This window comes from Acomys russatus, chromosome 15, assembly GCF_903995435.1.
Source record: "Acomys russatus chromosome 15, mAcoRus1.1, whole genome shotgun sequence".
NCBI classification, from domain to species: domain Eukaryota; kingdom Metazoa; phylum Chordata; class Mammalia; order Rodentia; family Muridae; genus Acomys; species Acomys russatus.
The window spans coordinates 10,472,560-10,485,818 of record NC_067151.1 but is presented as its reverse complement, the minus strand read 5'-3'; the positions used below and the strand labels follow the sequence as shown (position 1 = coordinate 10,485,818).

General features: G+C 40.5%; 1 protein-coding gene across 1 annotated transcript in view; it reads left to right on the top strand.

The window, feature by feature from the left end:
• Positions 1-13,259, top strand: part of LOC127199148 (EGF-like and EMI domain-containing protein 1) — a 572,097-nt gene that overhangs the window by 540,943 nt on the left and 17,895 nt on the right. Inside the window, exons 8-9 of the mRNA XM_051157028.1 lie at positions 6,109-6,246; positions 10,840-10,962. Coding sequence (XP_051012985.1) covers positions 6,109-6,246; positions 10,840-10,962 — 261 coding nt within the window. The remainder of the gene's footprint in view (positions 1-6,108; positions 6,247-10,839; positions 10,963-13,259) is intronic.

The following is a 13,259-nucleotide window of genomic DNA, read 5'->3' as shown; positions in this document are numbered from 1 at the left end:
CCATAGAGCTGTATTTCTGTACCACCTTAGGTATGTAGCAAGAATGGGGAGAGTGTATTCTGTATTAATGTATGCAAATGTATACAGTAATCTTCCGACAGACTCTTCCCTGCATCTTCCTTTAAATGTTCATGAGTAGTAGAGAATTTATTATAGTTTACAATGAGCTAAAAACAGCCTTCTCTAGGGATCCAAACTCTTAATGGCCCAGGAGACAGGCAGCGATAGGCATGTGTGAAGTTGACTGCACAGAAGAAAACGAGGCTTGTAGTGGCAGTGCCGAATTGGAGCTCCCATTCTGAACTAAAGACACCAGCTTCTTGGCTCTGACACTTGTTGCCAGAGTGAACTAGAGCTTTGCCTGTATCCAGAGCCACCAATTCATTTAACTTTTTCAGATTCATTTACTTTATTGTATGAGTATTTTCCTGATGGTATGTACGTGCACCATGTTTGTGCTCAGTGCCTAAGGAGGTTGGAGGAAGGCATTGAATCTCATGGAACTGAAGATGGTCATGCATTCAGACAGAAGAGATAAAAATGAAACTCATCAAAGAAATGGCCATGATCTTGTTCTTCGGTGTTGGTGCAGGCTTCTTTTTGCCAACTGAGATATTTAAACTCTGAAATGCTCCCAACTGTAACAGATGAGACCCTTACATAGTACCAGAGGGGAAGACATCACTCTTTTTTTGCACAGTAGAATGTAATACAAACAATGTGTGTACATTAAAGACACTGTGCAATACTGCCTTTAGGGTGCCCATCTAATGAAGGTATAAAACACAAATGTGTCTGATGTTCTCTCTCTCTCTCTCTCTCTCTCTCTCTCTCTCTCTCTCTCTCTCTCTCTCTTCTCTCTCCCTCTTACTTTTATAAGTATGTAGTAAAATTTTTGATAAACATGTAATAAAAACATATCATTGTCTTTATTACACCCTACCGGGCAAGAACAAGGGTGGTGTCCTCCCCTCTGGTACGTTGTCAGGGTTTCAACTACATTACAGTTTGGATCATTTCAAAGTTTAAATATTTCATTTGGCAAAAAGAAGCCGGTGTCAACACTGAGGAACAAGACTGTGGAGATTTCTTTGATGACCTCCATTTTTATCTCTTCTGTATAAATTCATTGACCATCATGTATAATACATGCATATATATATATATATATATATATATGGAGAGAGAGAGAGAGAGAGAGAGAGAGATGCATACATGTGTGTGCACTCAAATATCCTCAATCTGAAAAAAAAAATCAAAATTTAAATCTCTCTGGCTCAGGGAAGGGAAACTGGAGCTTTTTACACTGCAAAGAAGATGGAGAAGAAGGAAAGCCAGAACAGTAAGAAGTAAAGCTTTAGGGGAGGCTGAGCTAATGTTGTCTGGACTGGGAAGGGTCAACAAGGCAGGTAGAAGCAAGCCTCAAGGCAAAGATAGAGAGGTGTCACAACATACAGACCTCCGACCACTTAAAGGTGTTAGAATTTTATTCCAGGTGTGATAAGAAGGCATTGAGTAGTTTTGGACAAAGACTTATGTAGTGATCTTTCCATTTTAAAATCACTTCAGAGCTGAAGAGTGGCTCCATGAGCAAAGGGCTTGCTTGCCATGGAAACAGAGAGACCTGATTTTAAAGCCCCAGAAACTAAGTAAAGACTGGATGCAATTGTGAGTGTCTGTGATTCCCGTGCTAGACAGACAGGAGACTCCCTGGGCCACACTGTCCAGTTTTTCTTTCTTTCTTTCTTTCTTTCTTTCTTTCTTTCTTTCTTTCTTTTTTTTTTTTTCAATTGATGAGCTCCAGATTCAGCCATAGAGCCTGTTTCAGAAAGCACTGTAGAGAGCAATTGATGATATCCATGTTCAGTCTCTGGCCTATACACATGCTCACAACCACACCTATACAGAGACAGACAGATGGACAAATGCACACACATACATTCACACACAGGAATGCACACACTGCAGCAGCTCTGTAGGGAATACATTGGGGAGTGTGTATGTGCAAGCAAAGTTAGAGTCCTCAGGTAAGCTCTGGGGCTGACGTCAGGGCATACACTGGAGACGACAAAGACAGTCTTGGGGTATTCTGTGCAGGTGCTGTTCAGAGTGTATAAGGAAAGAAAGATCAAGAATAATTAAAGCTCTTAAGCCTCACTAAGCTGGGGGTACTAATGAATTATATCGAAGTGTGGAGTCTACAGGGAAAACATGGTCAGAGAGACAGGGAGTAAACTCAAAAGTCACCAGCTGTGTGTTCAGGTGTGAAGTTTGGTGACCCATGTGGAAATGCAAGTCAGAAGGCTCTACTCATTTTCTAAATAGAAAAAAAAAATAATAATCTAGATGTTTGAGTAAGTCAAGGTCATGGGAATGATTCTTAAGTTGTGAGCAAGAATGACTTTATATGGGGAGAGAAAGCAACTGAAGCGGTAAAGAGAACTCAGGCTGCAGGCCGGAATCACTAAAGGACAGTGTCAAATGTCCGGGAGAGATTAGGGAAGCCCAGAGAGCAAGTGGAAAGAACGGGGGCCAAGTGCAACCGAGTCTCCCAGCAGTGTGACAGTCACTGGGGAAGGGAGTGACACCAAGAGGCTATCTTTTCTCTCACATTTTTAAAAGTTACACTTCTGTTTAATACTATCAGTGGACACCTGTAACCAGGATTAAGTAACTTAGTCACTCTAGAAAACACTTTTGTGTCATACTTGGTTGTCCCCTATTCCTGCCCTTCCACTGACATTCAGAAGTTATTGGTCTGCTCTACATTCCTGCAATTTGTTTTTCTAGAATGTTGGATAAGTATGTTATACGCTGCAGAAAATATTCTTATAGCACAAGGCTTTTGAGGGTTATAAACATTTATAAATTTAAATGATTCATAAATTTATTTTTAGCTTAGGAGTGGTACTCTTCCCTGAAGAGATGGGTTTTTTTTTCTGGTTTTTTTTTACATTTATTCTTTAAAAAAAAATAGTATATTTAGATTGCTTCCTGATTGTTATCCCCTCACTTGTATCTTTCCACTCCTCCTCCCTCCCTCTTCTGCCCTATTCCCCTATCCTAGACCTCTGACAGAAGGGGAGCTCCTCCCCACCCATATGACCACAGACTATCAGGTCTCATCTGGATAGCCTGAATCTCCTTCCTCTGAGTGCTCCCAGGCCTCCCACCAAGGGGAAGTGATCAAATAAGGAGGCACCAGAGTTCATGTCAGAGTCAGTCCCCACTCTCCACACATCCATTGAGTATGAGCTGCCCATTGGCTAGATCTGAATTGGGGGTCTAGGTTTATTGCATGCATTGTCCTTGGTTGGTACAACATTTTGCGCGCTCCCTCCTGGGGGTCCAGATCCCCCAGCCTTGATGGTCTTCTTGTAGGGCTCCTGAACCTTGTGGGTCCTTCTATCTCCCCATTCTTCCATACCCTTCTCATCTGTAGACCAATAGTGAATCTCAGCATCTGTCCTGATGCCTTGCTGAGTGAAGACTCTTAGAGGACATCTATGTTGGGCTAAAACCCACTTATAAGTGAGTATATACCATGTGTGTCTTTCTGTGTCTAGGTTTTCTCACTCTGGATGATCATTTCTAGTTCCATCTATTTTCCTGCAAATTTCAAGATTTGTTTTTAACAGTTGAGTAGTATTTTATTGTGTAAATGTACCAGAGTTTCTTTATCTATTCTTCAGCTGAGGGACATCTAGGTTGTTTCTAGATTCTGGCTATTAACGAATAAAGCTGCTATGAACATAGTTGAGCAAATGTCCTTTTTGTGTGGTGGAGCATCTTTCAGTTATATGCCAAGGAGTGGAATAGCTGGGTCCTGAGGCAGCACTATTCTTGATTTTCTGAGAAAGCACTAGATTGATTTCCAAAGTGGTTGTGCATGTTTGCACTCCCAGCAGCAATGAAGGAGTGTTCCCCTTTCTCCACATCCTTGCCAGCACGTGCTGTCACTTGAGTTTTTGATCTTAGCCATTCTGATGGGTGTAAGTTGGAATCTCAGAGTGGTTTTGATTGGCATTTCTCTGATAACTAAGGACGCTGAACATTTCTTTAAGTGTTTTTCAGCCATTCAATATTCCTCTATAGAGAATTCTCTGTTTAGCTCTGAATCCTATTTCTTAATTGGGTTATTTGCTTTTGTGGTATTTAATTCTTGAGTTCTTTATATGTTTTGGGTATTAGCCCTTTGTCAGATGGAGGGTTGATGAAGATCTTTTCCCAGTCTATAGGCTGTCACTTTGTTCTGTTTAGCTGGGTTTTCTTTAGCGAGTATCATTTTTTGAATAGACATACCACAGCTGGTTATTATTTACCCATCTAATAAAATTTGAGTTATTTTTAGGTTTGGGGGCACATTATAAGAGATGTTATAAACATTTATAAATTTAAATGGTTAATAAATTTATTTTTAGCTTAGGAGTGGTACTGTATAGAAGTCATCTCTAGTCAGAATAATCTTCCATTTATGAACTGTTACTTGGGATGAAGTATTTTTTGTTGTTTGCTTCTGAATCTTACATTTTTAATCTAAGTAAAACTCTTAACACTGCTTTTAAGTGTTTTCATGCAGTTTGTGAATTGGATAAAGACACATAATAATCGACTAAAATGGAATTCTAGCATTCAAAAAGAAAATTCGACTGTCTATTGAATCTCATGGGCAGAATAAAACCAGGAAGACCTGGTTTTGATACCAACAATGCTCTACATACTACTAGACTGTGATTCCACATGAATCAATTTAGGTTTTTCTAGAAACTGAATGAGACTGTCCTGATGGATTAGAAGATAACAATCAGATTTAAATACCCCTTTACTTGGCTGACAATGGCAAACAGGCAATGCAGCTCAAGTCTGTGTCATGTGCTCTATAGTAGCACGTATGTAAAAAGCATGTCACTCTTTAGTCCTCTGGTGTTTTAGTTTCCTCAGTCTTCAGCCCAGAGAGGTTCTTTCTTTCCACAGCAGATGCATCAGCATACCCCTGCTTCATTTCACCAGTCTTTGGGAACGTATTTTCAAATATTTGCTGTAAGCTGCTAAGGGAAAATGAAGAAGGCACAGTGAGATTAGCAGTGACAGGAACCTGCAGTGCTCACTGGGGGCATGCTAGCTGCTCTGCACTGTAGCAGGAGGCTGTGGAAGGGGAGCACAAATTTAGAAACTATAGGTTCTTCATGCAGTGACAATGATGAAATGTGCTCACAAGGGGAGCCTCAATCCCAGGTACATTTGTCCTGTTCCTTTTCCTATTCTTCTTCTTCAACAGGACTCAGGTGTTAAGACCATAAGGAAGCAAGCCACTGTGGGTACTCTCGATGAGAACAGAGCGCCCACACAAAGAGCCATAATAAAACAGCAATAAAGTAAACAGTAGTCAGAACACTGAGATTCCACTCTTTAAACACTGATTCAAGTGTTCTATTACTTTTTTGTGTCTTTACTTAGAAAATCAGAGGCTGCATGTCTGCATGCTCAGGTCAGTCAACATTCATATGCTGAGCCTGATGCTCACCAATATGCCCAGAGTGCTAGCATATGCCAGGGATGATAATATGTTTTCCAAAGTAATAGCACATTAATATGATAAGTGTAATTTATGTGCATCAAAGCTGGTTAGCACTCTCACATCATGTGACTTAGATATGATCAGCCAGTACATGTGTTTAATGTCTTTAACCTCGTTATTTTTAACAATATCTTCATGAATCCACAGACACTAAAAAGAACAGTCATCAGGTTTACACACACACACACACACACACACACACACACACGGGAACTTTGTATGTCCTAATGGAAGTGTCTCTTAACGTATTTAGTAGCCACTGGTGGACTCGCTGTTGCCTTATTTATCATTTCATTACCTTCTTCACAATTATATCTTATCACTTAGTAATTCAGTACAGTATATGCCTAAACAATACTCATGACTTGATATGCCTTAGAATTTTTTTGCTTTTATGTGTGCAAAATGTCAGTGTATTTCTAACAGTGTGTCATGCTCTCAAAAGGAGAAAGCACGTCCATTGTTAACATATATTGTAATTTTTCCCTATTGTTATGTTAATAACCCCCTCTTTTGCTTGTTTTGGAAAGGAATTGAATTAGAAATTGTCAATGTCTGTGAAAAGAACAATGGCGGTTGTTCTCATCACTGTGAGCCTGCAATTGGTGGACCCCGTTGTTCCTGTAACTACGGACATCAGCTCGACACAGATGAGAAAACATGCATAGGTAATGTTTGGAAAATGCTTTCTTCATTCAGCGCTTCTCTCGATTCGTTTAGCACTTTGATGCTGTGTGCATCGCTACACTGTGAGCCACAGTCCTCAGCCTGAGAGGAGCGTGTGACTGTGTCTCTTCTGATTCACCGCAAAGATGTCATTATAGTTGGATGTTTACATTGAAATCAAGGAGATTAAAACACTTTTAACAAATAGTACAATTTTTTTTATTCTATTAATTTGTTCATATTACATCTCAATGGTTATCCTCTCCCTTGTATCCTCTCATTCCTCCCTCCCTTCCATTTTCCCCTTACTCCCCTCCCCTATGACTGTGACTGAGGGGGACTTCCTCCCCCTGTATATGCTCATAGGGTATCAAGACTTGATTAAAACACTTTTAATGAGATACATGAGCTATTAACTCTAGGTGAATAAAAAACTATTGTTCATTTCAGGAAAATGTTCTCAGTCTATCTAAACCAGTAAATTTGCATTCCAACAGTAGATACAACTGTGGGTCCCAAGGCTTCCTTATCCCAAGCAGAAACGAAGTCATATCTATTGTTTTTCAGTTTGGTAGTGATTTAGGAGAACGTTCAATTGTGCTATAACAGCTTTTACAAAACGAAAAGTTTACAACATGATCATTCCTTGGACATCCCAGGCCAAACCCATCCTTTTAAATTTAATTCTGTGTATTTGTGTATTTATGCATGGGGTATGTGTACATGTGAGTGCAGCTGGCCACTAAGTCCAGATGAGAGAGTCAATCCTCCTGACTAGAGTGTCTAGGGACTGTGAGCTGCCTGATATAGGTGCTTTGGTGAGCAGAGCAGTACATATGTGTTCTTAACCACTAAGCATCTTTCCTGCCCCTAAATCATTTTTTAATGAATGCCTTTGACAATATATTACTATAATGTACATTGTAGTTTTATTCATTTATTATTTATAATTAGCATCATTTATGTCATTTGCACCAATGAAAATAATCCCAAAAGAAGCTTCTCTCAGAAGCTGAATGGAGATCTCCCAGTGTTCTCTGGTAAGAAGCTGACGGGGAGTCAGTATGAAGCAGTCCTGGTATGCTTGGCTTCTGAACCACTCCAAGCCCCCACATTGTGGTGTGTCTTTATCCTACAATGGGAACACTGAGTTTACTTGTTTTCTTTAATGACGATGCATGCTTTCTCTCTTTAAAGTGATAGTACAAATACTTTAAGCCTCCTTGCTCACTGCACACGAGCCAACACAATGGGAAACAGTTGAAAGCACTAAGAGAGAGGTGACCTGATCCCCAGGTTCCATTACTTCGTTTTGAGCTTGGGCACTATGAGAGAATGAATCTCATGCATTTTGCACTATTCTGGTCTCACAAAAAACAATGTCGTTGCATATATTTCTTGATCCAATACTGCCTCCTACACTGGTATGAGTCTATGGTGGCCAACATATCACAACCAATGGCTTTCCTTGTATCTCTTGCAATGAAAACTATGCCACATTTTCTGTATCATTAACATGAGAAACTTATGAAAGGAATTTATGACTCTCCCTCCCTCCCTCTCCTCCTCCTTCCTTCCTTCCTCCCTCTTCATTTTGTTTTTAATATGAGAACTAAATAAAGAAAACTGAAAAGGTTAATTTATTTTGCTGGTTGGTTGGTTTTCCAGACAGGATTTTCCAGTGTAGTCATAGCTGTCCTAGAACTCACTGTATAGACAAGGCTGGGCCCCCAAACTCAGATCTGTCTGCCTCTACTTCCGTAGTGCTGGGATTAAAGGCACGAGTCACTACCACCTTCCTCTTTGTATTTTTTTTAACCTCAATATCTTTAGTCTTTGAAAAATAGAATTCAAGAGAGTTTCCTTATTTACAGCTAGAAAAAAATATACAGTGTCTGCTAAGGTCAGAATGAAGAAAATTGCATATTTGTGAGATTTCATAAGTCAACAATGCAGTGTTGGACTGCTTATGGTTCATCTTGTTACATGTTTTCAACAATAGAAAATGTGTAGTTCCGAAGACCAGAATTTCACTAGGGCAAAGGCAAAAGACTTACTTTGACCAAGAAAAGGTCACCCTCTCTTGTTACCTGTTGCTTTGTAAAACCAACCATGAATGACATCATATGTTGATATAAGGCATTTTTTTGAAGATGAGTATGTACAAAAGATGAAGACAGTCCAGGTAGCGCACCAGTGGTCAGCCCTCCCAAGAGCAAAAGCCTTCCCTGAAGCCTAGACGTATAGGGAAATGTCATTGAATGACAGTTGTAGAAAATGTAGTTGTTTTATCATCGGGGAATCAAAATCGGCTAGTTGCCAGAGAGTATTTTTTTAGTGATTGTGTACAGAAGATGGGGTCTTTCAATCCAATGCTTCAGGTGGTTAAGTGGTTCACTTCAGCACCGCAAGTCTTGTGGTTTTGATTAGGGCTGCCCGGGTGAATGGTACATTCCATCTCTGTAGATATGTTACCCTCAACACAGTAGCCGAAAAGCCATGACGTGTGACCCAAAAAGGGAAAGAGGCAAGTAATTATTTCATCAAGGACGTTAAAGAAATAGAGAAAGTTAGAATTCAGGCAGTATAAAAGCTGAAGTGACAGTGTGTTCTAGAAAAGGCTTGAGGTAAGTGTTTAGTCCGTAAAGTCCTTATCTGTAAGTATGAAAACCTGAATTCTAGTCCCCAGAGCCCACATAAACAGATGGGCCTGTGGTCCCAGAACTCAGAGGTAGAGAGAATAGGACACTTTTGGCTTGCTGGCCAGTTGATCTAGTGAATGAAAAACCCTTTTTAAAGCAAGGTAGAGAGGGCGTTGAGGAAATCCTATGATACATGTGCACTCCTCCACCACATAACATGGATGTGCACTCCTCCACCACATAACATGCATGTGCACCCCAATGACAGGTACGTGCATTCCCACACATACATGACATGCATGTACACCCACGCCACAAACATTACTTGTAGCACAGAAGCAGTAAGTTTTTTGTTGAGCTTTAGAACTGAAGTCAGTATGCAAGAGAAAGGTAAGAAATCTTCCTGGAGCAATGGAAATGACAAAATAATCCAAAATTAGCACAGAGTAAGAATCAGAACAAGGGACATAGTTTCAGACTATGCAATGCAGCTGTGTTCCTTGCTATCTAATGTTTGGAGGCTCTATTGGTAAGAAGGGTTTTTTTTTTTTTTAATCAAAAGGAAAAGAAAAATATCTGAAAACTTTTTAAAAAATCACCAAGACTAGTGTTTTAAATGAAATAAAACTGGTTTATCTTTTGGTTTTTTTTATCTTCGGCATTCACCTTGTTCACCAGAGAAAGGCTTAACGTGACAAAAACTAATATCTGTAATTTTCTGAGTGGAGCTCCTTGTGACATTTTGCAGGATAAAGAATGCATTGTGCCCAGACGCCCTTCATTTAGATAGTTTACGGTGACCCCTCACCTTGACTGACTGATTGCATTTCCTTTCCTTCCTGTCTCCTGTCTTCATTTCCTTGAGCCCAAGGACTCTTCCAAGGTTAATTGAGACACTGGCCTCTCTGTCCCTGTGGCTGCACATGTAGTACAGGGCAATAGGATTCTGTAAGCTCAGCAGTGACAGCCACTCAACCTAGCAGCTCAACACACAGAGGCTGGAACTGAGCCAGGGGCAGGAAGCTAACACCTTCCCAGTGTGATTCCCAGCTGCCCAAGGCAGAGGAAAACCGGGCGAGTGTCTAGCTTGCTTCTTTCACTATTATGCTTAGAATGACCCTTCAAATTTTGGGCCAACTATAATGCTGTTTGGCCAAAAGGTTTCAACTTGACAGCTACTAAGGCTTTTGGATTTTTCCTTGGGCCAGCTGTGTCTTAAGAACAAGCATGCATGATTATAGACTTCTAGAATGATCATGCTACATAAACAACTGCTCACTTGACAGGACAGTCCAGGGTAATGATCTTACAGCTCTAACAGAACCCCACAGGCCTCACTCATCCCACCCAATGCAGCATTGGCATGTTTAAGCAAATATTCTGGAATACTCCAGAATTTAGTGCACAGTATGCGATGGAAGTGTGCCTCCTTCCGTGTCACAGGCATACTGTCCCCCATGGCTCTCTCTAGTTGAGTGTGAGCAGAATGTTTTCTTGGGAACACTCCTTGACCTCGGTTGCTGAAGAGGCAGCACATTATGAAGTCTGGGGCTGTCCTCTTTCTGCAGCTGTCAAATGTTACTAAATGGAATTCTTTGGTTCTTCATTCTCAATTCTGTCTTTTTGTTCTTCAGCTTCTGTTTATTCAGTCAGATTGCTTTTGAAAGTGGAAAAATAGCAAAGATCTCTTTTCCTATGCTTATAAATGTGTTGGAAGACCATTTATGTTCCTTTAAGATAAATAACAGATGCGCTAAGAGCTTGCAAGAAACGTAAACCCAAAGCAGGCGTCATTGTTTTTGTGTGCTCATTTCTTCAGTGACTGTATTGTAGCCCAAGGAGGGGGACATAGTTAATCAAACAGTTTTAATTTAGAAGTGAGGCTTCTCAGGGCTTCTGCAGTTTGGTTGGATTCTCTTTTCTCCAGTAACACAAATGTCCTTTCCCCTGCAGACTTTGATGAATGCAAGAGTGGAGAAGCCTGCTGTGCCCAGCTCTGCATCAACTACTTAGGAGGCTACGAATGTGCCTGCCAGGAAGGCTTTTGGATCAGTCCTGACGGCTGTGGATGTGGAGGTAAATTCTTGAGATCTCTGGACACAATGTACAGACAACAGGGCAGGCGGTTGGAGACAGCATCTTTGCCACTAAGGAAATGTGGATTTCTGTGTGTTTGCACCATGTGCTATGGGCCTCGGTGGCTCTAACTTTGAAGAGACAGAGATCTTTGTTAATGAGATGAAGACAAAAATAGGACTAGGGAGTAAATTAGGGAAAGTTTAAAATAGAAACAAAGTTCTAGCAAAATTTTTGACCTAGATGACCACTGCACTAAAGGCAGCTAGGGTTAGTGTGGTGTTCATTTCTTCATGATGCTTTTCACATGCAAAGGAGAGATTTGGAAGCTAGACCATAATTACAGGGCTGGATGTGAAAGTCATGGTCAAGAGAAAACAAATGAGAATTATCTTGGCATAAATGAAAACAGGCAGCAGAATTCCCCTCACATCTTACATTAACAAAGACAAGGGCACGTTCAGATGTGTCATCTAAGAAATTTCTAAATTGGCCAGGCATGGTGGCACATGCCTTTAATCCCAGCACTCGGGAGGCAGAGGCAGGCGGTTGACGTGAGTTTGAGGCCAGCCTGGTCTACAAAGCAAGTCCAGGACAGCCAGGGCTACACAGAGAAACCCTGTCTCAGAAACACACACACACACACACACACACACACACACACAAAGAAATTTCTAAATTGTTGACATTTGTGCACTTCTAGGTGCATTCTAGCCTAGGCGGCATGGTTTTTAATAAAGGAGAGTCTTAAAATAGTGAGTACAACTTTTTAGTGGTATCCAAGCGCCCACATAAAAAGCCAAAGTAAAGACTCATCCCTGAGATTTGGGTCACAAACTTGCTCAGCTTGATGGATGAGGCTCAGAAAAGCCCTTGCCTTGTGTAATAAAGTGGTGGCAAGTGATTGAGAAAGACACGGATGTTGACTCTCAGCCTTCCTGCACATAAACACACAGAGGGATGGCCACATACATGCACATACCACACAGACACACAGACACACACACACACACACACACACACACACACACACACTGTAAATCCTTCGACCTTCTCATAGTTTCCTTCAAAAAGTCACATTAGAATGTACTGTCCAGTCTCCCAAGAATTTGTGTGCTATTGACAGATGGTTGTTTCTCCTGCTATTGGATTCTAGTTTTATTTCAGTTATTTTATGTTTCTTAAGAATGACTTTGTGCCATAGAATGTGGTCTATTTTGGAGAAGTTCTGTGTTAATTCTATACATGCTGAATAGAATATTCCATAGGTATCTGGTAAATTCATTTAATCTGGTAAGTTTAACCTGAAGTTTCTTTGTTCATCTTTAGTTTGAATAACCTATCTAAGGATATGATTAGGATACTAAAGTTAACAAAGGGACTTATGAAAAAAAAAAAACAAGGGGACTTATGTAATTTTAAAATTCAAATTAGTGTTTGTTTTATGACATTGAAAGCTGAAATGATTGGTGTGTGTGTGTGTGTGTGTGTGGCGTATGTGTATTGTTATATTTTCTTGATAATTTTTTTTCTTTTTACTAATATGTACTGACCTTTATCTACTTGGACTAATGTTGTTTTGAAGTCTATTTTATCATCTCTCAGAATTACTATGCTAACTTGTTTTTTTTTTTTTTTTTCCTTTCTATGCTTTGGCTCCCAGCCTGTGAGTGTCTATGCCTGTGATGTGTTGTTGTGTGACAAAGCTTTTCCTCAGGAGACACAGCACACATGTCTACTTACCCCGGACAGGAAGCCCAAGGAAGACTAAAATATGGATACCACCAAAGTCAAACTTAATGAACCATGGCTTTTACTGGAGTATGGGTGAAAGGTTATTTGCAGCAGCAGGAATGACTTAAAGACAGCTGCATCACCAGAGCTCTCCCCAATATGGGTGACAGCTCATAAAAGTTGGGAAATCTGGATGACACTGCACAGCTTGCAGGTAGCTTAACAGATTGAGGAGTATGTTTCCAAGTGACTCAGGCTTATGCCTCTTCTAGGCAGCTGGATAGCTTTCTGCTTCTTCTGGGCAGCTGATCTCATTTCAAAGCCTTCTTTGAAGCTCAGCTTCAGGCCTCAGAGAGAGACTTTCAGGTTTTATTGCTTACCCTGGCAGGGAGGGGCCTAGTGAGTCTGGTCAGTTTCAGGGACTAATCTTTTTGAGTTGTTTTCCTTTCTGCTTAAGCAGCTTCCTGTGAAGGATGGAATGTTTCAGTCTCAGCAGAAACTGTGGTACAGCAGGTATATTTCTTGGAGAAAACATACTTTGAACTTAATACAGTCAGTTGTTC